Here is a 26,927-nt window from a genome sequence, read left to right on the forward strand (position 1 = left end):
TTAAGTACACATAAATTATATTAGAAAAGCTCAAGCTCCGTTTAGATTTAAATCTTGCAGGAAAATCACTTAACAATGTCTCTATTGTTAGGTCCCAATTCACACAGCTATGGGGAAAATGCTTCAATGACAATTTACATTAGTCGATTGTATACTGTAGTACGAGCGTATGTTTGTATGTATATGTGTATTATTTGTATGGAATATTTAGAGCATGTATACCACTCAACCATGATGTTTCAAAAGTCGTATACTATACATTCATTAAAGTACCTATTTCGCCCTAAAAGTTGGTTAAATGTTTAAACTAAATTGTGGCGCAATTGGCCTGTTTCAGAGTAGTTGTGAGCTGCAATTCAATTCGGAAATTGTAGAGTATATTTCTTTAATTAATTGGTAAAGTCGATGCTAACTAGAACTGGTCAGAAAAATGTTTTTTGGCTAGAAATCGAGCACAAACGTATGTACTTTTCGTGAAAAAATATTTATTAGGTAATTTATCACCACTTCCACCAAATTTTGTGCATATTTCCTTAAACGTGTAAAAACGAAAATAGGTATTATTGTGTTGAAGAGAATAACGTAAACTATTAAAAAAGATAGAAAAAAAATATTTTTTAAACTTATCCATCGCCAATATTAATTTTATTGAGACACTAATAACATTAAAAGGTCTATAACATCGATGTCCACATGCCACGTTATTAGGGCTTGCACTAGATTGCTTGAACTAGTTTATGACAAAGGGGTTATAGGTCGCTTCCGTGAATTAGAAACCATGACAGGGTGAAGACATTAACGTCTCTTCATCAAATACTTTTGTTACATTACTATTCTAATTTATAAATATATTAAACTATAATTAGAGTTATTTCAAACAAATGCATAAAAATTGCATAAAATTAAATGTTGTTTCCCGTTGTCAATAAATTTACTAATACATACGTACATACATATTTAAACATGTATAAAAATATTAGTAAAACTAGGTAAATATTTCACACATTTCCACATTTTAAACATTCATTTATTTATGCAAATCTAATTTGAGACCGCCGTGGCGCAGTGGTACTAGTGTGCGACTGTAAGCGCGACATTTGAGGGTTCGATCCCAATCGGGAGAATGAAATATTTAATATTTTCATTTCCTCGCTTTGTCTTATATAAAGAAATCTGGAGAATTCGGTGAAATGTGGAGAATAGAAGTGTCTCAATGAGATCGGAGTGTCTTCACACTAGATCCCCACGTTTCTGCCTATCCTGCTATGTGCAGGATACAATGTGACATTAAAGAAAGAAAAATATTTTTGTTCGTTGACGCTATTCTATAAGTTTTAAAATATTGTCACGGAACACTCTCTTGCTCGTTAACCTTTTAAAATGCTTAAATTAGAATAAGCAAACACAAACCTGATTAAAACCAGACCTTATATAATATTAGTAGTCATCAGCATTTAAATTCAAAACGTATTCAAAGATGTGATGAAATTCTAATCTGTTAGAAATTATCTCATTAAAAAGATGAATTTGTGCGGCAACAAATTATATTTTGGTCAATTAAATACTTTACGTCTATATAATACCAGTTATTAATAAAACTGACATTTATTTATGCAAGATATTTGAAAATTCTTTTACAAATGTTATAAAATTCTGTTCAATCGTTTACCTACGTCTCTGATGTTGATAATAATTAATCAAAGTGAAGCACACTTTTCTGCATTTATATTAAAACTTATAAATTATACACTTTTAAAAAACTTTTAAACTATACACTGTTTTTTTGCAGGAAATAAATAATTTCACTGCTAAGGAATGTCACAGTATGGGCACAACGTCATAACGTACACAAAACCTATCAAATTTCTAAAATAACAATAAAAAATATCATTATAAATGTGAAATTAGATTCAACACATCGGAATATTAGATATAATAACATTGAAATTAAAGACAAATCAAAAATCCATTACTTTTACATCTGTTTCACATGTGGATTTGTGGTACATAAAATGTGCAAAGTAAAAGTAATATCAGTAAAAATCTTTCTTTTATGAAAATATATTTTAGTATAGTTCTTATAGTATATAATAAGAATATATACAATTATTATTATTATACTATTTTAATTATTGTATAACTGAACGAATAATTGAGTCCATCATCATCATTATTAGTAAAGCGAAACAACCCTTATTATATCACTTATATGTCTATAGTTGGGTAAGACCAGTCTATAAGGGGTACATACACCAATTGATGTTTTATAATAAATATATTTGTAATAGTTCCATATTATATTAAACGTAAGATTTTATTTAAAGTTTCATATAATAATTAATTAAATATTCAAGAATCTGAATCTGAACAAACTTAGATATAGTCACTTTAATGATCTTGTTAAAATTGTGATCACAATTTCCTGATTTTATTCACTTTATAAGACGAAAATAAAATAGCAAAAATAATTTAAATATCATATAAAATAAAACAATTTATATTAAACATCAACACTCGCATTTCGTGATGTATTCTGCCCCAATAAAAATATCAACACAAGTGAAGTGCTCCAACTTCATTAAGTCAGCGTTAATTGTTAATAATCTACGATTCAAATTACCTTATGAATAATTACTTTTAACTGTATACTCTGTTTCGTGTCTATACGGTCCAATTTAGTACTTGCTGGTGTTCCCAGGTATAGTTTCATAATTTAACTCTACCAAAAGCGGATTATGCAAAGCTAAACGAATGTCTCGGTAAAAAGAAATCTCTTTAGAATATCGAGGTCGTTATCTTGCGATTGTATAGGCGCATCAACATCAGCCTCTCGCTCTGATTGACAACTGCCGTAACGTATCGGGGTATCGGCCGGTGGGCCACTTTACGAGACCGCGACCAATGCTCGAATTAAAAACAATACCAAACTATGAAATAAATTAAAACCTTTTCTATTTAAAGATATTACACATAAAACACCATAATCAAGCCTCAAAAATGCGATAATGACTTTTTAACATTAACAAACATCAAATGTCAATGTTTCTTTACCAGTTCATTTCACAGTCGAGTGCCCAGGACTGTTCTTGGTGAATACTGAATAGAATAAGCAATTTACGGCGAAGGTTGATGAAGATGTGCTTCCTAGGCCATTACTCCGTATGTTGGCGGTTTGTCGTGTTGTGCTCGTACATTTTCCGGCGTTTAGTCGCGGATCATGGTCACGGTGCTCGCTTCAGTGACGTCGCGTCGCACTTTGACAATTAGATCCGCAAGTCTTGCGCACGGCGACGACTGTGTTTTCCGCAACGGCGCGTTTCACTTCATCATTAAGACTATTTTGTTTTTTAAACTAAAAGTAAATATACGTTTGTCTTTTGAACAATGTATGTATGTATTTGTACAATTTTCGTGTTTTCATTTTGAATTGAACGTGTCTTTGTTGATGTGATATATTATATTAATAGGATTAAAATACATATTAAAAAAATTGACGAAAATCGTTAAATCTTTACGATTTTCGTTAATTTTTTCGGAATCGAAAATTTAACGTGTTACAGAAAAGGCAACAGTTAGTTTAGACCATCTTTAAGGATTAATAGTCGCAAAGGTTTATTCATACTATTTATTTTCGTTGTTTAAATATTATTTAGAGAGAGAGAGAGAGTGCTAACACATGACACGAGGTAACTCTCTTCGAAGCTACTATAGGTTATAAAGGTGATATACAAACGATGCACGTTAAGCCTTTCTGCTATTTATATGTGATGATAATTAAGGAAACCAGTCTCGATGTCGGTCATAATTATACAAAATTAGTATTTTTGAATAAAATAAAGTTGCTATTCATCTCGTAATACATTTACAGTGTTTTGCATGTTTAAAGATATACTAATAGAGCTCATTGTGACTTCTATAACTTCTATAATTATCTGTTTACGCAACAAGTACGTGCTCCGTAAATGTGCTATAAATTGACTTATTACTTAAGCATAGTAGCAAGGTCATCGTTACATTATATCAAAACTGCATTGTTGGCAAACCGGTTTTTTTGGTAAATGACTTAACATCACAGTTTTTAGTTCTCACGGTGATATTTAAATAATACTTACATAGGTTCTTATTGTGTTGTTGTTAAACACATACTTCACATAGCAGGGTAGGCAGAGGGAACCTATTCTCCGTCAAATTCTGGGGGTATTGCGTGTTGAGTAGCGGAACCCAACGCCGCACTTTGTCTCGACACCAGAGCGAAGAAATGAATTTAATTTCCTCGAATCGGGATCAAACCCACATCAGTCGCGTTCACGGTCACACACTTGTGGTTCGCCACCACTGGCTTCAAAACATATGTGATACCTAAATATAATGATGCATGAGACACTTCAACAATGTTACATAACTGTAAATACCTTGGATTGATGAGGTTTAAATAAGCAATAACATAATGAAATATTGTTATTGCGAACGTCGTCGTAGGGCTCTTGAGACTTAATTCGAGGAATGCTTAACCAGTGGTCATGGGGGTGGAAAACTGTTACACGGACTGCGGAGTGGGTCTTATAGATCCGTTTATAAGATAACAGTTCCTTCAATAGTTTATTCAAAAAATCGTATTTTTTTAAGTTATTCCATGTAAATAGATAATAAAAAAATATTTATATGTAATATGTTTTAATCAATATATTAGAGGATTAACCAATTGTAACCTCTGTCCACCGGGAGGTTCCTAAATATAAGCAAAAAAAGAATAACAATATGTATTTTCATTAATATTGTTTTAAGTTTAGTTTGTTCATAGAAAAAGCGAAGCTTATTTATTATTGAGCCAATTTTTGAGAGCTAAAAAAAAGTAAAATAAAAAAGATTATTAAGAATATTTGAGACTTCCGTGTTCTGTGCATATGTCAGGAGTAAATACGATAAAAAACTAAGTTGGCAGTTTTTTACAATAGTATTAATTTTGTCGTTATTGTCTTTGTATCCATGTGTTTATATACTTATATTTATAGTGTGTGTATGTATTGTATATTTTAATAATATAATTTTTTTTATTGGTTTAAAGGATGCAGTAATAAAACCAAGAAAAATTGTTTTTAACCGACTTGAAACAAAGCAGGTATTCGGTTTGACATGTTATATTAATTGAATGGAATATTTGAGTATGTGTGAGCCCCCAAGCCGAGTGTATGTTAAATAAGTGTATATATATATATATATATATATATATATATATATATATATATATATATATATATATATATATGTGTGTGTTTGTTTATTTATCCAAATTACACACACAACTATCATATATTCAAATGATATGTAGTAGCTATGAAAAAGTTCCCTATGTTATCAAAGTATAAACAATTTGTAATCTCAGATTATCTGCTCGAATAATGTACAAAAGTACCTATATCATTCTACTAAGTGTATTACATAGTAAGTAAAGTAAATAGGACTATTTGGATCTTTATTTCTTATTATTTTATAGCTAACTTTATATATTGTTTTTACGACAATATTACAGTTTACCGAGTAAGAAATTGTATAGAAAGCTTCTTCCTAAATAAATATAAATGCAAATACATTCAAAAACATTAAACACAAGCAATTTCCTAACAATCAAAGATCATTCAAAAAAATTACCCGGTCCTCTCGAAGCGGTATCGTGAGAGAATATTGCCCATTAAAATTTATAACACAATTTAAGTAAAAAAAAAACACTTACCGACGTACAAGAGTCGAATATTTTTCCTTCCAACAGTTTATGTTGATAATATTTATCGATAAATCATGAAAAGAAACACACCATACACTATGTAAAGGGTTATACGGACTAAAATCGTATTTACGAAGTCGGCATTTTCGCTCGGAGCATAAAGCGAGCGCGCGACAGAACGGTCACAGACATGTGAAATCAGCTGTAGCTGCTGCTTCGGAGTTCGGGCTAACGGAACGTCACACCCCCCTTCCCCACCACGCTGCCTGGTGCCTGCCGCATAGCAGATAAGATAATTATACTGTTTATTTACAGATAAACCTACAAAATATCCAATATTTATGGTAAACGTATTTTTCACGCTATATAGAATATATTCACTTATGGTAAAAGCATGTAACCTTAGTATATAATGTCTAAATATTGATATATAACCAAATGGTAATTTTATTTGGAAGTTATATATTTCTGTAACACATATCGCAACAAGATAATTTTATTCATATTAAAACAGTGCAACATTTAGTAAAATTATAGATCTGGATCAATTGATGTGCAAACAACTGAATAGCAGATTAAAGTGAATCAAATTAAGAATTTCAGAATCGTTCGTATTCTTGTCTTGCATCTTAGCTATGTGGACACAGTTCTCATGTTTTCTTAATACATTTGGAAATAATGCTATTATTTTTTTCAAGCTGTGGTTGCGCAGTGGACAGCATCTGACTGCAAAAGGCAGTGGTTGTAGATACGATCTCCACTTGGTAGAATGTTTATATTTAAATTACTTTCAGTTATTAGCTTTAGCACAGTACGTTTGCTAACATTAGGTTCCTTTTGCTTAACTTGCAGTGCTGACCAAGTGGTGTGAAGCTGCTTAAACTATTACTCTATGAAAATATTACCACACACACATTACAATCAAAGTAAGTATATGTAAAGAGTTTTATATGAATAAAAAATATATAAAATGTTTTTTTTTGATGACAGCTTACTTTAGGTGACTCCAAGACAACGAGTAAAAGTTGAAAATCTTTAAAAGGTCGCAAGCTGTGTATCATGCATAAAAAATGCAAACAGTATGAGTCATTTCACCGCTCCCTTAAAAAGATAACAAATATAATATAAGTATATGATTTTTCATCTTAAAAAATGATAACATATAATAAAAACATATTTATGTTTGTTTTTATAACTATTTTATTATGTAGAAATTAATTAAAATTAAAGAAATTTATTAAATAAATTAAAATAAAATTTGTAGTCAATGGGTGTTGTTCTTACTTTTACTTTTTCTTAACTCTCAAACAGTCAAACTTTTACCTTACCTTGAAAAGGCAAACAACGATAGGATAACCAATTGTTGGAAAATCAACAATTAATATTCATCATTGATTTTGCCGCCTCAATCTTATAATTGATTTAATTATTTAATAATCGTGTGATATTTTTGACCTTAATATTATAACGAACCAAATAATGGAGAGATAAGTATCACGCCAGACTACTATTGCTTGTTACAGGTTAAGTTGTAATCTTCCTGAACTCCTCTGTGAAGAAGTCCTCTGGGGTAAATAGGAATTCCTTCGAGGAATCGTAACGAAGTTGATCAACGGTTGACTGAGGGCGTTTTGTCGAGATACAACCTGGTATATTTATTATGCATAAAATAATAATAATTTACAATAATGAAAATTAATAATATTGAAAATATAAGTTTAAGAACAAAGTATTCGTCTACTTATTTATATTTAAAATTATATATATTTTTCGCACGGCAGTTTCGACGTCCTTGCCTCGGTGCCTTTAAGTCACCTTGATCTTTACGCTCGACGGGTTAACCTTAGTCCGTCAACTTTCGGTTATAGATAGGCACACAATAGAAACACTGATTTTAAATGGCAAACCTGAATGAAATAATTGAATCGAAAAATATTTGCGGCTGTTCCGAAATTAGAATTTAAATTGTTTTACAACACCATGCTGTGACATTTTTAAGCACGGTCTTAAATTATATTATAAAAATATGGAGGTATACTTTATAATTATATAAGCAAACATTAATTTTAATTGTAATTAATTAAAGGAAAACAATAAATTTATTTTAAATACATCGCGTGAAACAACAGTCATTTCCTTAAAATCAATAAGTAATTATTATACAAGTAGGTTACCTTAATTTATTTAACTCTACATAAGAACATCTAATTTTAAAAGTTTTTCATAATCGTTATATACTTTAATAATATAACTTTAAAGAAAAAAAATCTTCTTATTTTGTTAGTATTAGTATATTTCAAAACTAAGTAGGTATTTATATGTACAAACTTAAACAAAATCTAAAAATAATAATAATAAATACTACAAAGGAAATTAGTGTAGTTTTTAATTATTTCAGAATCGGTTCTACCAGTCCGAGTAAGTTTCTTATAAAATTAATTTTTCTTCAGCCTATTCCTAATTTATCTGATAATGCTATATAATTAAATAAACCATATATCAAAAAATTATAAATATATAAATTTCTAACTTAACTCTACAGTCATCCATTTATCCACAAAACTAAATATAAAAAATGTAAAAGAGAATTGTATAGACTCAAGTAAAAGTCACATCGAGGGCAAAGCCCTGCAAGAGGCTTAGCTCCATATTTGGCGCATAGCCATTTTCTAACATATACATACACATCTCTATCGTTAGGTAATAGGTACAACGTGTATAGCATCACGAATGCTGGAATTTGTTCTTTATATTTCCTTTTGGGATTCATTGAAAAACAAAGAAGAATTATTTTCTTTTAAGAATAAAAAAAAAGTGGGGAACGGAGTGTCTTAATATCAGGTTCCCTCTGCCTACCTTGCTGTGTATAGCGTGTTTGCGGGATATAGCGTGAAGCTGATTTCTTTTAAGAATAAAAAATGAAATTTCTTAATACATAGAGCCAATGAACGGATTAATTTTTTTTTAAAGATTAAAGATTAATCAATAAATTAATTATTCTCATCTGCACTAATCAAGAGTGATCGAGAATAAATTAAACGTATAATGGCGAGTGTGTTGACTCCGCTTCGATGTTTTCTTTCGAATTCAATAGAGCAAGAAGGTGCTTAACATTTGAAGTTCTCATTTCTCTTATAAACTGATAATTTTATTTAATTTTTCATATGGATAACTAGTCAAGAGATTTTAAGCCCGTCGTTTTCTTTAGCTACCTATTTTGCAGTTTTTTTAATATAAGATCGAATATCTCATGTATAAATTAATATATTTCATAATTTAAATGAAAAAAGACAAAATTGGAACAGGCAGTAATAATAATATAGAAAAATCTAATTTTGTAAATGTAGGTCCAATATTTTATCCTCAAGTTTATATTGAAGTCAGATCACTATCATTTGTCATGCACGTCTTTCCCGACAAATGCAAGGCGTGGACGAATTTCACCATGATTGCTATACTTTGCATAGAAAATATGAAATTGTCGGTTACCTTAAGCAACGTACCTACTAGCTTATGTTTATTTAAATTAGATATATATAAGTTGTTGTTATATTGTTAAGTTTTTTATTTAAAATTATGATTTTTTGACAAGTCCCTTTTATTAAAGCAAGCATATTATGTTGTGGTATAAAATTGTTTTATTATAATTTTCCTATATATTTTTTATATGTTTATAATCGAGAAGGGTAATGCCTATCATAATTTTTAAAACCAAAAACTATAGGTACTATGATCTCTGTCTGACTTTAAACCGTATATAAAATGAAATTCCTTGAAAGTGAAACAGAAAAAGCAGGATTTAATGTTACTTTCACTGTCGTCCGATGAAATCTCCGGAGTCAAGCAAGTAATACTAAGTAGTTGTCCTCTCATGAGGATGCAATGCGGATGTCTCACATTTGGATAATATACATGCATACTAACAAAAAACTGTAAGGAAAACTTTTTAAATTTATTCTAATAATAGACTAATGTATATTTTGTTTTATTTGCCAATTTAAATAATTATTCGACATGAATAAATAAATACAAATTATCTCCTGAAAAAATATTATAGCAACATTTTTTGATGCCTAACCAAGGGTCTATATTATTTACTAACGTATATTTACGATATTGCTTTGATAATACAACAGGCGCCCAATTTGTTTACATAATTTTAGGGTATTATTATCGTAGGTATAGTAAAATAGTAATATAAATTAAATTCTTAATGATATTATTAGTAATATAATATGAGATTTAATTCAATTTAGCGGGTTTTCTTTCAATTTTTTCTGCCAGTTTTAGCACTTGGTCTGCGATAAGGTCTTAAAGCCAAATGGATATCATAGAAAGTCATGTGCTGATATGAAAAATATTCAGGATTTTGATAGAGCGAACATTTATGAGCTCCTCTTCCAAGGACCTAGAAGAAAATTAAAATATTTTAGATATATTAAATTTGCCAAACATTTCACTGTCACATTAGCTACTATATCTTACTTTTATATTTTTATCCCTACCATTAAAAATATAACTTGTTTACAAAAATAAAAGGAATTATGTATGACTACATTAATACGTGATTTTTTTTAAACATATCTTACACTTTTTGGGTCACTATCAGACAAGTTGCATATTATTTGTATTATCGCACTATCTACTTAACGTATTAATTGGAATTAGGGTTACCAAATTAGTTGCGTGATGAGATAAAGTTATTTTTTTATGAAATTAGTCATGTAATCTTTTTTTGTGAAATGATTGTCAAAAACTATTGGTAAATACACTATTGGTATAGGGAAGTATACTTACCCGTTACCTACTTACCTACTTTAAATAGCTCTATGGAAAATCTAAGCTTTATGTTATTATAATAAGAATTTGTATGAAAATACTATGTATTTTATTCTTAAAACACTACGTATATGCATGCTATTTAATATTATAAAAAATTTACACCTCTTCATTCGTACAGCGAAAGATGCCGGTGGGAATGTTCTTTATAGTTTCGAAATGGGGTACGGTGCTGTTTGATGGAAGATTGTGGCCGTATTTCCGACACTATAAAAGTTCAATTTTAAATTAATAAAAAGTCAGCATTTCTATATCTTAATAAAAACTAAATAAGTTTGTTGTATGAAGATTAAGTAGAATCTTTTAAAGATGTACTAAATTGCTTTTAAGGATGTACTAAATACCAGCGACCCGCTCGCGGCTTTGCCCTCTTGAACTATACGATTATTTATTTAGTATTTTTTTTTCTAAACCGATTTAAATAAAATAGACTAAATGTTAATACAAGTTTTGGCAAAAGACAATAATGAAAACTGTTACCATTGTTACAGGTTCTATTACATTGTTAAATGCCCCCAATATTTCCTCTCGCATCTTCCATGTACAGACAGCAATCAGTTACAATTTTATTATATATATAAAAATATAGATGAGCTAATATCTTACCTCATACATTGTAGGGGCAGATGGGTTACATTTACAAGGACATGTTAGGCATACTGCACAAAAGCTTGCTTTCTTTTCTTTTTTATTAATGGTGGGATTTTTGCTATCACGTTTTTTATCACCCGATTTCTTCGAATCTGAACCTTTTATGCTATAAAACAAAATTGTTGTTTTTCTATTCCTTGTAGCAGAAAATATTTTTAAGGAATTTGAAAGCATCTTGAAAAATGTTAAAAGAGTGAAACGAGTGGAATGTAAACTTTAATAACAAATTGATATATGTCATTGTCTTAATAAAAAAAAGGTTAAATAAGTTTTATAGTATACAGACAGCGGCCAGTTACGATTTTATTATTGGTATAGATTATATTAAAATAATATTAGTAAAAGTAAATAATAATATGTAAGTAAAGAAATGATAAAATACACTAAATTATCTGATATGCGGGAAACAAGTATGGTGCACAATTTTAAAGTTGCATTAATATCTTTTTATTCTATAAGTCGATGATAAAAAATTTAATTTTATTATTACGATATATATGTATATATTCAGGTATATGATTTTTTATAAAAGAATATAATAAAATATTATGAAGATTTTTTTATCAGTCGGTTAAATATCTGAAGAATGAATAGATATGATATCGAAGCTTTGTATGATCGGTAGCTATAATCGCAGGTATATCGCAGGTTATTTTCCAATCTAACGGGAAATATTTATGCAATAAGCGGAAAGACATGATCCCAAAGTTTTCTATTTTTGTCTATTTTATAAAAAACTTATTGCAGAAACGCTCGCCTCGTTATAATACACTTCGTAATGCCAGTGGGCACCTAACTTGGGAGTTGACAATTTTGTTTTTTATTTTAATAGTTTATTTAATTCTTATAATGTTAACTTTTAATGTTCGCTTATAAGCTAAAATCGATTATTTCTATTTTTGTATAACTATAGAATTGTCAGTGAAATTAATCAAAATAGATTCTCGCATATAGCATGGTAGGCAGAGGAAGCCCAGTGTTAAGACACTCCGCTCCTTATTTTCCACCTAATTCTGAAGACATTGTGTTTTGAAAAGCAGAATTCAACGCCGCACTTAGGCACGACACGAGGGTGAAGAAATGAAAATATTGAACATTACATTTCCGCTTGTCGCGTTTACAGTCTTCAGTACTTGTGCCTCTGCGCTATGACTGGCGTAGTTTGATTTAATAATAATAATTATGTATCATATCAAAATGCTACTTAAATATGATAAATTAAATTTTCGTTGAGTCAGGTGAAGTAAAAATATAGTAATTTTAAAAAAATATATTTAAATATAAATAGAAAGATGTACTTCTTATTGACAATACAAATATTAGCATAGTTTCATTAATAGAAAAGGTAAATCTGCCGCTGGAGCCATTGTAGGTGCTTCAACATTGGAACAACCTGCATGAAAATCATTTTTCATAATTAGTATTACGTTTCAAACTTTAAACTAAGGTCGATTAATAATTAATAATTAATTATTAATTAATTCTATCCCATTTCCTTGCTTCCCGCTCCAGGAGCAATATGTAGGAGGACCCCTAGATTTTCCCTTTTACTTCAGAACGTTTTACCTCAGTCGTTCTGCAGATAGTATAATTTACCTAACGTCACAATAGCTTACCAGGCAGGGAATTGCAAATTGTATTTAACAGAATTATAGATACAAGATTTGTCAGAAAGCAATTAAATAATTAATATGATAAGTTATGTGATGGGACTCCTATTATTGAATACAACAATAAATTGTACTACAGTAAAAATGTTTTAACTTACAACACTTTTCAGTTTTCTTTGCTGAAGCATCTGGCATTATGCCTTTAAGTTCACAGACTATAAACCTTTTACCATGGCCCGAGCTACCCAAAGCTGCATCTGTAACATTTTCATGTCCACCCGACTGTGCTCGTAGATGAGCAGCAAGTGGTGCAGGGTCCGCGAGGCCGCGAGCCCGGGCCAACTGGCTAGGAGCACACAGCGGATCTGGCAACGCCAGACAAGCAGGCTCTCCACCGCAGCCGGTGCGACGGCAATCGTGTTGGAGGCCATTTCGTTTTATACAGTGACAACTATAATACATAACGCCGCCGCGAAGCTCGCGGCTTTTCGTTCTTTTTATTTGATTTTCTTTTGTATCTTTTTTTTCGATATCGCTTTCATCAGCCTTTGACGCTATGTCGGTTGATTTTCCTTTCTGTAAAAACAGTGTAAATTAATTAAAGACTCATAATCTCACATATCGCACCCTCAGAATGGAAGTGATCTCAAAAATGTTTTATTTTTTGGAAAATTAATAGAATAAGCCTCTTATGGTCAGTTTGTAGTATCTATAAGTAATGGAAATTTAATGTAAAACGTAGCAGGATTTGAACCCGCGCCTCGTGGAAACCGTCTAACTAACCTTGGAGTCAACTTAATATCTTGCTTTAAATCACTTTCATTCTAAGTTTGCGATATGCCCGCCGTGAATGTTCACAGAAACATTACCCGAAGCTCTTAAGCTGATGCATCGCGACTACCATTGGGAGATCAGATCAAAATCACTGAATCGTGTAACGTAAGTCTTGCCAGGAGGCGGGCGTCGGACACACGGCGGGCAGGGTGGTGGACAGGGCTTGGGACAGCAGGGACCTGATCGGCATAAATACCGAATCGATCCCTGCTGGAAGAACTGGCAATCCTGCAGTCCGTTACGCTTAAACGCGGACCTCGGCAAGCACTGCAACTAATGATAAGATCCTTTTTACTTCATTTCTTTACCTACCTATATAAAATATACTATTTTAACATATATTTACTAACCGGTGGTCCGCAATCTTCATATTTATAACATACCACGGGACCACACGGGGAACACCTGAAATTATTGATAAGTTAAAATCTTGTTACTAATTTTTAGGATACTATAAGTAAAAATATATTATTGAGGCCAGTCGGTACTCACTCAATACCATTGCCTCAAGAATTCGGCGAAAAATAAGAGACATTTATGATAAGACTATTATTTTCAGAATTATTATACTTACATTATGAAAATATAACCCAAAAGCAAATAAAATGAAGCGAGCTTAAGAGTTTTTTACTGATTTTTATTAGATTTTATAATTTATACAATTTCTTTTATTTATTTAACTTGTACAATTTTGAATGAGATGTTTCCACTTTAAAATTTCAAATGCAAAATAGATGTATACATAATGAAATATGAAAATCTTTTGCTGCTTTGTTCTTATTTTAAAAATATGTTTTAGAATAAAATATATTCGAACAACATGTGTAAAAAGTATTTATGTAAAAAATAGACAAAATTCTAGCACATATTTCTCATTCTGCATATACTGCTTAATTCTTCAGCGTGTGGATTTTGGCAGTGCTTTATGCAAGCAACAGTAGCTGGGTTACACAGAGGTGCTGGTAAAGTTTGACACAGTGGAGAAGCTTGGCAACCACTTCTACGACAGTCGTACTGGAGACCGTTGCGACGGAGGCAATAGCAGTCAGTGTACAGAATTCCACCTCGTAGCTCCCGACTTTTACATGTTCTTAAAGAGAGGCAAGGATTACAACCCATATTTTTAATTTTATAAATTATTCTTACGATAAACACTCACTCGGTAATTTAGTAAAAAAATGATTATCTAAATGTCCAACATGATATTAAATTAAATTTTAATTTTTTCCAGATGGCTATGAAGTGATTTTATTAATAGTATTTAAAATCGGTGTGTAGGTTTTATCATTTCTTTACAACATGGGAAATATTATCTTAGATACACCATAGTATTTAATTGTCATTTTTAGTTTCGGTTCCCTCTGCCTACACTAAGTGCGGGATACAGCGTGAAGCTAATTTATTTATTTTTTTATTTTACTTTGTATCCCGTAAATGGTAGGCAGCAGGCAGAACTTAGGCATAGTGTTTAGAACTCCGTTCCCCACTTTCCGCTGGATTTTCGAGGCATTGCATGTTGAGTGGTGGAACTAAACACTTAAATTTTTAAATTATCAAAACATTATATCACCTATATGCCAATACTGGCATAATTTAAAAATATTTTTTATTTTCTTTCTTTCTTTCAATTCCATATTTGACAGTAAATATGGCTATAAAAGGACATAGTTGAGACTTCTAGCATCAGTGTAATCAAATCATTCGAGTATATCTCTTCTTATAAAATTTCAAAAAAATTATTTAATCCGTATTTACTGTATAGTACGAACTATCGTTCGTACTCAGGAATATTTTATAAACTTTCTTTAGTCTTTATATATCAACGCTCCCAATATGTAAGTATTGAATCCTAGAAGGGTGTTCCAGGTATCGGTGAACGTGATCCATCATAATATGTTTTATTTATTCCAGGTGCGGTCCCTGTGGCCCCTGTGGAGGTTGTTGCGGCGGACCATGCTGCCCATGCATCACAATATATACCTGCTGTACGAAGATCTGTTAGCTGGCTTCGAATAGAAGTTAATAATTAACTCCTTAAGTGCACCACTATTGTTTTCAACTTGTGTTTTGTACGAATAAAAATGTGAAAATTTATTCCTGAATTTTATTTTAATTTTATTTAGATTTTTTTTTTAATTTGATAAGAGTAATAGTTTTTCAATTACATTACACAGCGGTATATCATTTAATGTTGCAATACTTTTGCACAAATCTAAAATCAATTTGAATCTTTGTTTTTTCTTGGAAAATACCTAACGTTTTTCCAAATGTATAGATAAGCACATAATGTACTAACACGTCTTTGTATAGTCTTTATTTAAAATGTTGTGTATTTTCATTTTAAACCCATCGCTCGTAAAATAAGGTCTCGTGTAATAGAAAAAGAAAAATGTCTAATTTCATATACTATTAGGTACTCGCGCACGACAAACGCGGTTTACGAACATAATACTCATTTCGCGGGAATTCTGCGCTAAAAGATAGGCTGTATGATGCTCCATAACCCCCCTCTATCGGACAGTAAGTCCCATAAAACTTAGTCTAGCTTTTCTAGAAATTAGCCCGGACAGACAAAAATAATGATAATTTGCCTGTTTTTCAGTATCGCGTAAATAACCATATGCACACACGGTTTTTTTGATATCAGACACAATTAATTCTATTTATATGAATTATTTGTTTTTCGTAAATATGTTCAATGTACAGACACAATTTGTTTACAATTTTATATTGTAGTATAGAAGAAAATGTAATTATAAACTTATCTGATAATTTGTATCATTGTCGATAAGCTCATCAATAAATGAATATGCCTGGCAATGCTAGAGTTATAAAGTACATTAATATCGCTATGAACAATTTAATTTTATTATTGGCCATTGGCCTGACTTCGGTTGCGGGTAAGTGGTATCTAAATAGTGTTCTTTAGAATTTCTTTACAAGCAAACACACACTTGATATTTTTCTCATCAGATTAATTGAGTAATTAGTTTTTTCCTTAAATTATATTATTTTTCTGAAGGCCAATGCAATCCTCCAGAATTCGGGCAGAAAGTGGGGAACGGAGTGTCTTAACACTAGGTTCCCTCTGCCTATTTATTATTTTATTTTATTTTTATTAAACAAATTTATATTAAAAAAGTGCAACTACTCTGTTGTGTTTGTGTTGTTTGCTTAAACAAAATATCATATTCATTAATAAAAAATATATTATACATATCTATATATATAAAATCGAAAGGTCACTCACTCATCACGAAATCTCAGAAACTACAAGTGCGGAGGAACTACAAGGAATCTCAAATTTTGCATAGGAGTTACTTATAGGACGTAGGTGCTCGCTAAGACGGGAATTTGCAATATTCGACTTCTAAGGGCTTGTATAATTATAAAACTTTTAGGTTCACCGCAAAGCAGAATTCTAGGAGGTCAATTGGCTCAAATACAAAGTTACCCATATGTTGTAGCAGCTCTGAGCACACGCAATGGAATAGATTACTCCCAAGATTGCGTGGGAGCTATCTTAAACAGCAGATCTGTGCTCACTGCAGCTCATTGCGTATAGTAAGATTTATATTTTAATTTCTTATAACTAACTATAGGAATAATTATTTCAAAGGGTGGGGAAGAGATGTTGATAGGAACGAAGTATCTTAACACTAGGTTCCCAGGTTTTTTCTGTCTGCCCTCTGCTACATGCGGGATACAGCATGAAGCTATAAAACAAAATAATAGAAGTCTTTTTGACTTCAAAAATTTTATCAAAAATATACTTTTATTACAGTTTCACTGCGCCTCAAGCTTGGCGTATCCGAGCTGGCTCGTCATATGCCAATAGTGGTGGCGAAGTTTACTCCGTCTCACAGCTGATCAACCATCCCCAATTTGAATACCAATACTATGTGAATGATGTTAGTGTTATTAGGATACAGTCGACGTTCCTCTATAGTGACAGGGTCCAGGTTGGCAGATTTGCTGGTGTTGATTATGCCGTGGCTGATAACGTAACAGTCACTGCAATCGGTTGGGGTGCAGTGAGTGTAAGTTAAATAATTTATTAACAATTTGTATTTAAATATTGGTAGAATTTGAAATTGTGTACGATGTTTTTTTATTTTATTTTGCAGAACAATGCTAGCTCTCGTTCAGAGCAACTAAGATTCGTCCAGACTAGAACAGTGAATCAAGAAGTTTGTCGGGCCAATTACAATGTAATATCAATGACAGTGCTACCAAATATGATGTGTGCAGGTAACTTGGCGCAGGGAGGCGTAGGTCCTTGCTATGGAGATTTTGGTGGTCCTCTAATTCATAATAATGCAATAATCGGAATAGCTTCTTGGGGATCTGGATGTGGTTACCGTGGATACCCAACTGTATTTTCAAGGGTACCAAGATACATCACTTGGATCCAAAGCAACGCTTAATAATTGTAAATTTATTTGTCATCATTATTTTTAAGGATTAAATTATGTATATTTGATAACTTTATTGCTTTATTTAAACAACTTTAGCTCGTTATAATAAAGATTATATTTATTTAGAAAATGAAAAATCATTAAAGGAATCTTCCTTACATTCACCGAATACCTATTCAACTTTTTTCATCTGGTCAATGGGGTCTCTGTCGCTGTGATATATTTTTATATTTTTTATAGCGACAAAACTGCGCTTGTTTGTATAATGAAATATAACAAATTAAAAGGAATTCAAATTCAAAATCAAGAATAAAAATATTCAGGAAATTTTAAATTATTTTTATTAATTTTATCATTTCACGACATTATTTAGTTTTGAAACATAGGTGTACAAATTATTATTGGTAAATTTTACAAAGACAAATTTGTAATATATGTAAATATATAATTACATTTTTTTGAAAACTTAATTTTGGTAACATTCATATTTAAATGTTTTAGTATTGAATTACTGATATCCATTACCAAATAGGCATACACGGCCCACAGCATCCACCGCATACGGGAACGCCAGGGTAACTGCAGCGTTTTGCAGTACAGATACCAGGCTCCGTACAACAGTAGTTAGGACATGGCCTACAGCGATTTGGTCTGCAGCAGGGAATTGCTACAGAGTCACATATCCTCTCAGGTGGTCCAAGTGGTAGTGGAGGCTGTAAGAAAATAGAACGTATAAGAATTGCCTAATGATGGGTACATAAAAAATTTTAAAAGTATGTTCTCATAGAAAACTATTCAAGTAATGCAATGATTTTAATTTATCCAATATTCATAAAGTATAATAAAAAATATTAAATTATAAATGCTATTAGTTATAATTAGATATTGTGAAGATTTAGAGCATTCAGTAAATAAGTAAAACGGACAATTAATTTAAATAATTTTGTGAGCTTTCAACAAACTGACAACTACCAAGTAACGTTGAGAGTGTAAAATATAAATGTAAATGTAAAAATAGAAATTTTTACTTTTTCTTACAAACCTTATCACATGGTGGGCAAGGAGGTAGGCACGGCAATACAGGCGGAGGTGGACAAGGGCTTGGACATGGTCGTACAGGGGCTGGACAAGGAGAGCATCCACCGCCGGGACACACTGAACATGGACTCAAATTGTTGCAGGACGAAATACAAGGTTTTGTTGAATAAGGGTACGTGGCACCACAAGGCAGACCAGTACAGACACATGGATCGTAGCTGTAATATGGAGCACTCATTTTTGGAATTTTTTATTAATTTTGATGATAAAACGGTAAACCAATAATTTTTCTATTCTTGAATGAAGTGATATTTTTTTCTGACAAATTCTAAGATTGAAATATATATAATAAAGAAGAAAAAAGATAATTTATTGACATTGACATATATAAATCACTAAAAATAAAAGTTTGGTTTAAAATTTTTAATAAAAATTTAATATAATTATAAAACTATCTCAATTTTACTGTTATTAAGGGTAATAATAAGCAGCAATAATAACTATAAAGTTGTAAAATGTGCTCGATGTGCTACTGCCCGACATGTCCGGCTATCTTGCCCTGTGGAACGGAGCCCTGCACATTCTCTTGTCCTCGGCCACTTCCTTGCTATCAACCATGCTGCCCTCCACCAGTACCTTGCACTCCTTGTCCTCCCTGTAACTGTAGACCAGTATTCAGACCATGTCCACCCCCAAATATACCTGATTTAGTTCCCCCAATTGTACCAGCCTTGCCTGTTTGTAAACCAAGGAGACAACCTCCGTGCGAGCCTTGTCCTCCACCGCCTCCAAGACCAATGTGTTGTCCGCCTGTCCTGCCTTGTTGTCCTCCGCCAGAACCTTGCGAACTTCCGCCGGTAAGCTTGTTTTAATATTTCTATTTTTTGATGTATTCTTAAGAGTATTTTTAAAATGGAAGTAAGTAATGCTATTAACGTTTTTTTAGGTTTGTCCTTGTCCGGAGCCAACAGCTTGTTATGAACCAGTTTTACCCTGTTGCAATCCTCAGTGCCCACCCCCGATTCTGCCTAAACAGCGACCTATATGTCCTAGAGCACCACCTGCCCCCTATCCTTGTTTACCGATTAATCGCAGTTGCTGTCCTACATGCGAATTGGATCCTGTAACACGAAGAAGACCTTTGATAGTACACAACAGTGTTTTAAGCAATATACAACGATGGAACATTAAACAGGTTAGTATATCATTCTTCTTTCTTTATATTTACATAGAATAAATCAAAGTCATCGATATACTAACGCAAAATTTTTCAAATTATGTAACGGACTTTAATACTACCGAACATATTTAGTTTTATATATTAAATACATGCTTATTATAATAGAGCAAAGCCGAGAATACAAAACTATATTCTAAAATTGGAAAATAAAGCAATAACCGTAATTATGTAATCCACACACGCAGCGAAGTCGCTATCGGATGACCAGTTGGTCATAAAGATCTCAGCAGACACGATACCAATTACTAACAGAACTTCAATATTTTATGACATTTCAGGGGCCACAGTCCAATTGCTGCTACCACGTTGATGTGCCTCTTCGGTAGCCAAATTGCACGTTTACGTAGAATTTTTAAAAAATATTAAATTAATATATTTATTGTCTTAAATGTGATTGAAAAAAAAGGGTTTTTCTTTTATAAATTTATTTTAAAATATTTGTGTTTCATTATTTATTACTAACAGCTCCACATGGTTTTCCCACAGAAGTCCGAAATCATCAAATGAGTCATCCTTACATTTTCATCAACACAAACCGTAATCCTCAATATTGACTACTTGTTTAATATTTAGTGAAGTGTCGAATAAGATATTCGTCTTCTTAAAATATTTTACTATTAATGAGTACACAGAAGAGACATGAAATGTGTTTCAAAGAACTATAACACTTTTAAAAGATATAGACTAGTATCTAAGATATTAAACATTTGAAATAAAAGAATACACAATAATAAAATAATTTTATTACAATTTTATATAGAAATGCACGTATTTTGTTATTCTTGAGCTACATTATTTGTGTATGGCAGCTGTAAATGTTGATGCACGGGTTCACAGGATAACACCTCTGCGTCGGCGGTATATTGTTTTGACACATGTACGGCCCTGGTCCACATGAGGGCGAAGGCAAGCAAACTGAAGGCACGCAAGCAGAGGAAGGCATACATCCGGGCATCTTGAACTGTTTTCACTTTTTATTTAATTTAGAAAATATTGGTTTTGGTTAAATGAGCGTTGTCACTTGAAGCCGTTATATTTATACCCATAAGATGCCAACCAGATTTTAGTCAAGTTTATTTGAATTATCCAATTGGCCTCGAAACAAAATGTGTGTGCAATCTATGTGGTTCAGAAGTTTTACTATATTTATTAAGTAGTTTTCTCAGCAATTGTTACATACGTAATAAAAGAGAATAGGAATTGTTTCCTTTTATCTGTAGTTTCACCATAAAAAGTATTACAAAAACTTGCCAATTCGATCGACTGGGCCATTCAGGATTACGAATATTCGAGGGTTATAATAAACTTTAAGAAATTTTATAACATATTCCCTATAAAATTAGTTTGCAGATTAAAAGGTTTATCTTTAAAATAATATTATTAGTATGGAGTCAATAATATTCCCAAGTTTACTTGTTGTAACAATTTTTTGATCAAAATGTTTTTTTTTATATATTACTAATTGTTTTAGTGTTTGAAACAATCCATCCGTCATCAAATTCCATTGGTTCATAATATTCTACAAAATTGCTTCATAATATCATTAGTTTTTTCTCTATATAATAAAAATGATAATGTATGAACATTATCATTTTTCTTTTTTTCACACCTACACGTACGTAGGACGTAGGACGTGATGCGCGGCGCATCTCTTGCTTGTCTTAAGCCGATTTTTAGTGCTTTTAGAGAACCTGAAATTCGATAGTGTCGAAATACGTGTTTTTTGCAATATAAACGGCCATATCTTTGTTTAGTAATGGTAGAAGTAGAAATAAGATTTTTTCAGAAAATCATGAGGCCATAGATCATGTATATGGTTTGAATTTCAACTCGATATCTCCAAGCGTTCCTGGTATAAAAGCTCTTGACAGACAACTACGTGCTCTTATAAAAGTTCCTTGTTTCCTTAAAAGGTACGGAACCCTAAAAATCAGTTTCGTCAAAAGATTACAAATAAGGCACATTGATCTTAATGAGGTTTTATTCAACAAAGTTATTGGGAGAAATGCGACGTTTTATGACATATAAAATACTCGTCGACTACGCTTTCGTAGACTTAGCAACTGTCTGTTGCAAATAACAAAAAATACAAAATTTTTAGAAATTAAATTGTTAAAGTGTTTTACGGTATTTTTAGTAAATACAACCATAATGTATAGTCCTTGCTACCCAGTGCAGGTAAAAAAACAATTTCTATCATAATTTATGTATTTGGTATGTAGAGTAGATTTTACCTACTTTAATCAATAATTAATAATATTTATACTTTTATAATTATGTTACTTTATATCATTTTTATTATCATTGAGGATTATTTTTTTTATGGATAACACTTTTCAACGGAAATATTTAATTTATCTTTGTTTATAAAGAGATCACCATGTGTTCCTCGTGGATCAGACCTGGTTACTATGCGAAGACCCTTGATAGTCGGAGATAGCACGTTCGATTATCGCCCTACGAGCCGGCCTGGCTTGCTAGTCAATAATCGTGATAAGAAAGTCCGCTATCAACTTATAAATTTTAATACGCCGGTATGTTTTATTTACAGAATTTTACTTCATTAATACTAATAATGATATAAAATGAATTAAATGTTATATATTTTATTATTAGTGTGTTTAAGGATAAAACAAATTGAAAAATTATTTAAACTATTAAAATTTAAATAACAGAAATTTCCGACACTTTTTAAGAATCGCAGTACCACACAGCGATTAGATTTAAAAATATTTAAATAATATATTTGTTTGGTTACAAACAATTGTGAAAAAATATCTCTTACTTCTAATAACAATATTTTCCAGGTACAACCTCACGTCGCACACTGTCCTCCATTTTAAATTTGACATCCTGAAATATTGTTTCTAATGTGTTTGTAATGTATTATGCTCATACCAGAAGACAAAATTGTATAATATGAACAATAATAAAGTTAATATTGTTTAAATTTGTATTTATTACCATTAAACTCTTAAAGGTTAACCAAAATCCGAGTTATGACAATTTAATTGTTACAATTAGTAAGTAATAATTATGTTATATACTAGCTACGAGTATGTTAAAAGTTATATTCGAAGTTCTCTCTGGTATTATGGTGACAATTGGTCAAAAACAATAGGCTCGACCAATCTTCGTTCGGATCTAAACTTGTAAGAGGTAGTAAAACAACAAAAATTGGTCTGGGAATTCTGCCTCCCGGCTATAGGTTTTCTCACCATACCACCACCTAGTAAATCCGCTACTATCTTGTTTATATCACCGCGTATATAAATATTGGTAAAAACAAAAATTTTATTAAAAAAAATGAACAATACCTGTCATGTAAGCCATTGCAGGCCGTTACATAAAACCTATTACATTGGTGCATAGATTGCCAAAATTTGCAAAACATATTTAAAAATAGAACGTTGTCGCCGTAAATGACATCATAACTTCATTTGGGCCTGTCAGTTTAAAGTCAAATGCAATTTGTAAATTAGGTAAAAAAGCAACTTTTAACATAAATTTTCAGAAATGTGTAGCCGGATGAACGTTATAAACCAGTTACAAACAATTATGTCAACAATACAGTAAGATAATATTATTTATTTTTTTGTGTGTTTAGATGTTAATTTTGCACATTTTTATTATACTTGGTTCCAAACCTTTTAAATAGGTACCTACAGTGGGTAAAAAAAGTATTTGCACACCCCAATTTTTTGATGATACATCTACAAAAAATTTGAATGCTTTTAGTTAATTATTGTATTTAATAGCTTAATCTATATATATTTCGAATTGGTTAATAAAATTTCCTAGAAAATAGAAATGAGAGAATGAGACGGTATAAACACATATTTTAAAGTCAAATAAGTATTTGCACACCAACCGGCTTGTACGTATTTTGTAAAAAAAAACAATAATAAATGAAAGAAAAGACACTTAATATTTTGTGTGCATTCCATTAGCATCAATGATGACTTGCAATCTCCCTGGCATCGATTCCAATAATTTGGACGTTGTTTAAATCGAGATTTGAGCCCATTTCTCCACCAAAGTACCCTTCAAATCATTTTCATTTAAAAATTTCATTTTCCTCAAATTTTAATCCAGCAGATGCCATGAATTTTCAATTGGGTGGATGTCTGGTGTCTATGGCGGAGTTTTCAGCATTCTACGGACATTGTACATCACCCATTCCTTAGGTTTTCATAGCTGTATGCTTAGGATCATTGTCCTACTGAAAGTAGTATGTCTCACTTACGCCTAATTTCAATGCGCTGCAAGACAAAATATCGCGCAACACTTTACCGTAATCTTACTGCTTTCATTATTTCTTCGATAAGAGCCAAGTTTCCCACACCATTTGCTGTCACGCAGCCTCAAACCATCACAAGACCACCGCCGTGTTTGACTGTACTATGCACATGTTTCGCCTGAAGTTCAGTATTTGGCTTGCGCCACTCAAATGTTTGTAAATGGTTTATTTTGTACCGATTTTAAAATATGTCGCCTTTCTCTCGTACTGAGCTTCTTCGGAAGAACGGACCTTTCCTTATTTTCAACACTACCCATTCCTTCTCGGTTTTTTATAATTTACTACACAGTCGAGTAATTTAACTTTAAATTTGACCCGATTTGACCCGATTTCAACCTTCATTACGGAGTAAAATAATTTCTTCACGCGTCGATAACGACAGTTCAAATTCTTTCGGCATGTTGGCTTCAAGATTTTTTCTGAACACTAAACAAATGTCTCGTTATTAGAATACGTTTCCCGATGTTCACATGTATACATACAATGTTCACATTTTACCTAAAGTGACAAAATGTCGCGGGAATAACATTGTATCTAGGGAATGGTTGGTGTGCAAATACTTATTTGACTTTAAAAAAGGTATTTTTACCATCTAATTTTTTTATTTCTGTTTTCTAAGAATTTTTAATAATCAATTCTAAATATATATGGATTAAGCTATTAAATACAATAATTAACTGAAATCATTCTGTGTTTTTCTAGGTGTAACTTCAAAAAAATTAGGTGTGCAAATACTTTTTTTACCCACTGTATTTCATATTAAAGGGTCAGCAGATAATATGATAAAATAAATAAATAGGTGGCTATAGGGGCAGTGGCAATTGTAATAATCGGTTAAAGTTTTCAAATGATTTAATTAATATTGATTTAGTTAATAGTGTTATACTGAAGTCTTTTAAATTCAAAAGAATACGTTATTCGCAATATACATTTATGTGTTTTTATAGATCTGGAGGAAGCGGTTCCGCTCATTGCTGCATGCCTCAGTGTTCACCTCGATGCTGCGACAGCCCCGGATCTCTTGTTACAGTATACAGTCAAGTAGCACATATACAATAACAAGTATATTATTATTTAAACGCATTTTATACTTTTAACTAAGTTAATGCGACATCAACATACTATTCTTAATACTTTCAATTACTTTCATATCAAAAATAATTATAAAAATATATAGAGTATTTTTTGTTGTTACAATTTTACACATTTTCTACGAATGTGAGTTTTCGACTTGGTCTTGTCATGAACAAAAATGAACAATATAAAGTTATATTTGTTTTTTGTTTCACATTTCATTTTTTTTGATACAAGATAGATAATATCGAGATAGATATGTTTGACATGCCATAGTATGTACCATAATCGTTACATACGGCAAATGAGATCAATAGAGTTGTAAAGCGTAAATGGATGCCAAAATAAAATGTTAAAGTAGGCAAACAGTTTTAGTCATATAAAAATGAATCTAGACTAACCGTAACAATATTTATATGACTATTAACATATATAAAGTTTTATTGCATATATAATTTTTTCTTATTGATAAAGATAGAAACTTTAAATAGCATATTCTAAATATTATGTAAATATCTAGTAGGTACCTTTATCATTATTTCTATTATTGTTTTAACTTATCTTCACTATTTCACAGGGTAGGTAATTAATTGTTGAAAATATTTAAAAATACATATAGTATTTTTAAACTCTCTTTCAGTCTATATTATGCCAAGTTTACTAAAACGGCGTATTCTCGTTAACTAATATCATTTTAATAATGTAGATGCGGTCCTCGCAGTAGGCCAGCCTCCACTACCGATCGCTGCGTTCGACAAAGCAACCATTGCAATCGGCCATCATGGACCTACATGTGTTAATACATATTAAAATTATTATTTATTTGTGTCATGTTATCCAATAGCAATTGTGAAATCGTCAATAAAGTTGTATAATTATTTATTTGATGTTTCAATAATATATTCATATTTTTTCAATCCTTTTTAAACGAACACTTTATTATTAAGCTATAATTAAGAAAACATTTTAATATACACTACTTCTACTATAAAGTACCTATCAATTTTAAAATCTTTCAATTTAGTTGAAGTTTTTTTATGTCGAATTACGCTTCAATATGCAAAGTGGTCATCGAATTTCGAATTTTGAATTATCAACGTCACGGGTTTGATTTTAATGTATTATTTTTTAACGATTTATTAAAAGTTAAAGAAAAAATGGCACGATCACTATACAAGAATAGAATATGTATGACCAAGCA

At 31.3% G+C, this 26,927-nt stretch overlaps 6 protein-coding genes and 2 long non-coding RNA genes across 14 annotated transcripts in view; 4 read left to right on the forward strand and 4 right to left on the reverse strand.

Annotated features, from left to right (window-relative positions):
* LOC146535742 (myosin-IIIb-like) overlaps positions 1-5,925 on the reverse strand; it is a 33,420-nt gene extending 27,495 nt beyond the window's left edge. For 5 of the 7 annotated variants that reach the window (XM_085191293.1, XM_085191290.1, XM_085191288.1 and 2 more), the window contains exon 1: positions 5,732-5,924. The gene's annotated coding sequence lies outside the window, so the exon portion shown is untranslated. Of the gene's footprint in view, positions 1-5,731 lie in introns of all 7 variants that reach the window. The other 2 variants (XM_085191291.1, XM_085191285.1) reach the window with 1 other exon arrangement.
* Positions 5,926-9,983: 4,058 nt separating this feature from the next.
* On the reverse strand, positions 9,984-11,386 carry LOC146535743 (uncharacterized). The gene is made up of 3 exons (XM_085191180.1): positions 11,168-11,386; positions 10,667-10,768; positions 9,984-10,130 (listed from the first exon to the last, which is right to left on the reverse strand). Exons 1-3 carry the CDS (start codon positions 11,384-11,386, stop codon positions 9,990-9,992), a joined length of 462 nt encoding a protein of 153 aa, XP_085047306.1. The 3' UTR covers positions 9,984-9,989.
* A 1,123-nt stretch (positions 11,387-12,509) lies between these two features.
* LOC146535744 (uncharacterized) lies at positions 12,510-14,775 on the reverse strand. The gene is made up of 4 exons (XM_085191181.1): positions 14,522-14,775; positions 14,003-14,061; positions 12,981-13,394; positions 12,510-12,605 (listed from the first exon to the last, which is right to left on the reverse strand). Exons 1-4 carry the CDS (start codon positions 14,773-14,775, stop codon positions 12,532-12,534), a joined length of 801 nt encoding a protein of 266 aa, XP_085047307.1. The 3' UTR covers positions 12,510-12,531.
* Positions 14,776-15,354: 579 nt separating this feature from the next.
* On the forward strand, positions 15,355-15,750 carry LOC146535745 (uncharacterized). The gene is made up of 2 exons (XR_014878288.1): positions 15,355-15,491; positions 15,568-15,750. It is a non-coding gene; the product is annotated as an uncharacterized LOC146535745 (long non-coding RNA).
* Positions 15,751-16,442: 692 nt separating this feature from the next.
* On the forward strand, positions 16,443-18,142 carry LOC146535746 (trypsin, alkaline C-like). The gene is made up of 4 exons (XM_085191340.1): positions 16,443-16,556; positions 17,058-17,220; positions 17,441-17,696; positions 17,784-18,142. Exons 1-4 carry the CDS (start codon positions 16,460-16,462, stop codon positions 18,081-18,083), a joined length of 816 nt encoding a protein of 271 aa, XP_085047466.1. The 5' UTR covers positions 16,443-16,459; the 3' UTR covers positions 18,084-18,142.
* Positions 18,143-18,595: 453 nt separating this feature from the next.
* Positions 18,596-19,423, reverse strand: LOC146535747 (uncharacterized). The gene is made up of 2 exons (XM_085191948.1): positions 19,117-19,423; positions 18,596-18,787 (listed from the first exon to the last, which is right to left on the reverse strand). Exons 1-2 carry the CDS (start codon positions 19,348-19,350, stop codon positions 18,596-18,598), a joined length of 426 nt encoding a protein of 141 aa, XP_085048074.1. The 5' UTR covers positions 19,351-19,423.
* Positions 19,424-19,627: 204 nt separating this feature from the next.
* Positions 19,628-20,695, forward strand: LOC146535748 (uncharacterized). Its single transcript, XM_085191819.1, has 3 exons — positions 19,628-19,969; positions 20,059-20,307; positions 20,631-20,695. The coding sequence occupies exons 1-3, from the start codon at positions 19,628-19,630 to the stop codon at positions 20,676-20,678; spliced, it is 639 nt and encodes a 212-aa protein (XP_085047945.1). The 3' UTR covers positions 20,679-20,695.
* A 3,105-nt stretch (positions 20,696-23,800) lies between these two features.
* LOC146535749 (uncharacterized) lies at positions 23,801-26,580 on the forward strand. The gene is made up of 3 exons (XR_014878313.1): positions 23,801-23,924; positions 25,600-25,714; positions 26,433-26,580. It is a non-coding gene; the product is annotated as an uncharacterized LOC146535749 (long non-coding RNA).
* The last annotated feature ends 347 nt before the right edge of the window (positions 26,581-26,927 follow it).

This window comes from Heliconius melpomene, chromosome 10, assembly GCF_056956725.1.
Source record: "Heliconius melpomene rosina isolate 202511_hmr_F chromosome 10, ASM5695672v1, whole genome shotgun sequence".
In the NCBI taxonomy this organism is placed as follows: domain Eukaryota; kingdom Metazoa; phylum Arthropoda; class Insecta; order Lepidoptera; family Nymphalidae; genus Heliconius; species Heliconius melpomene.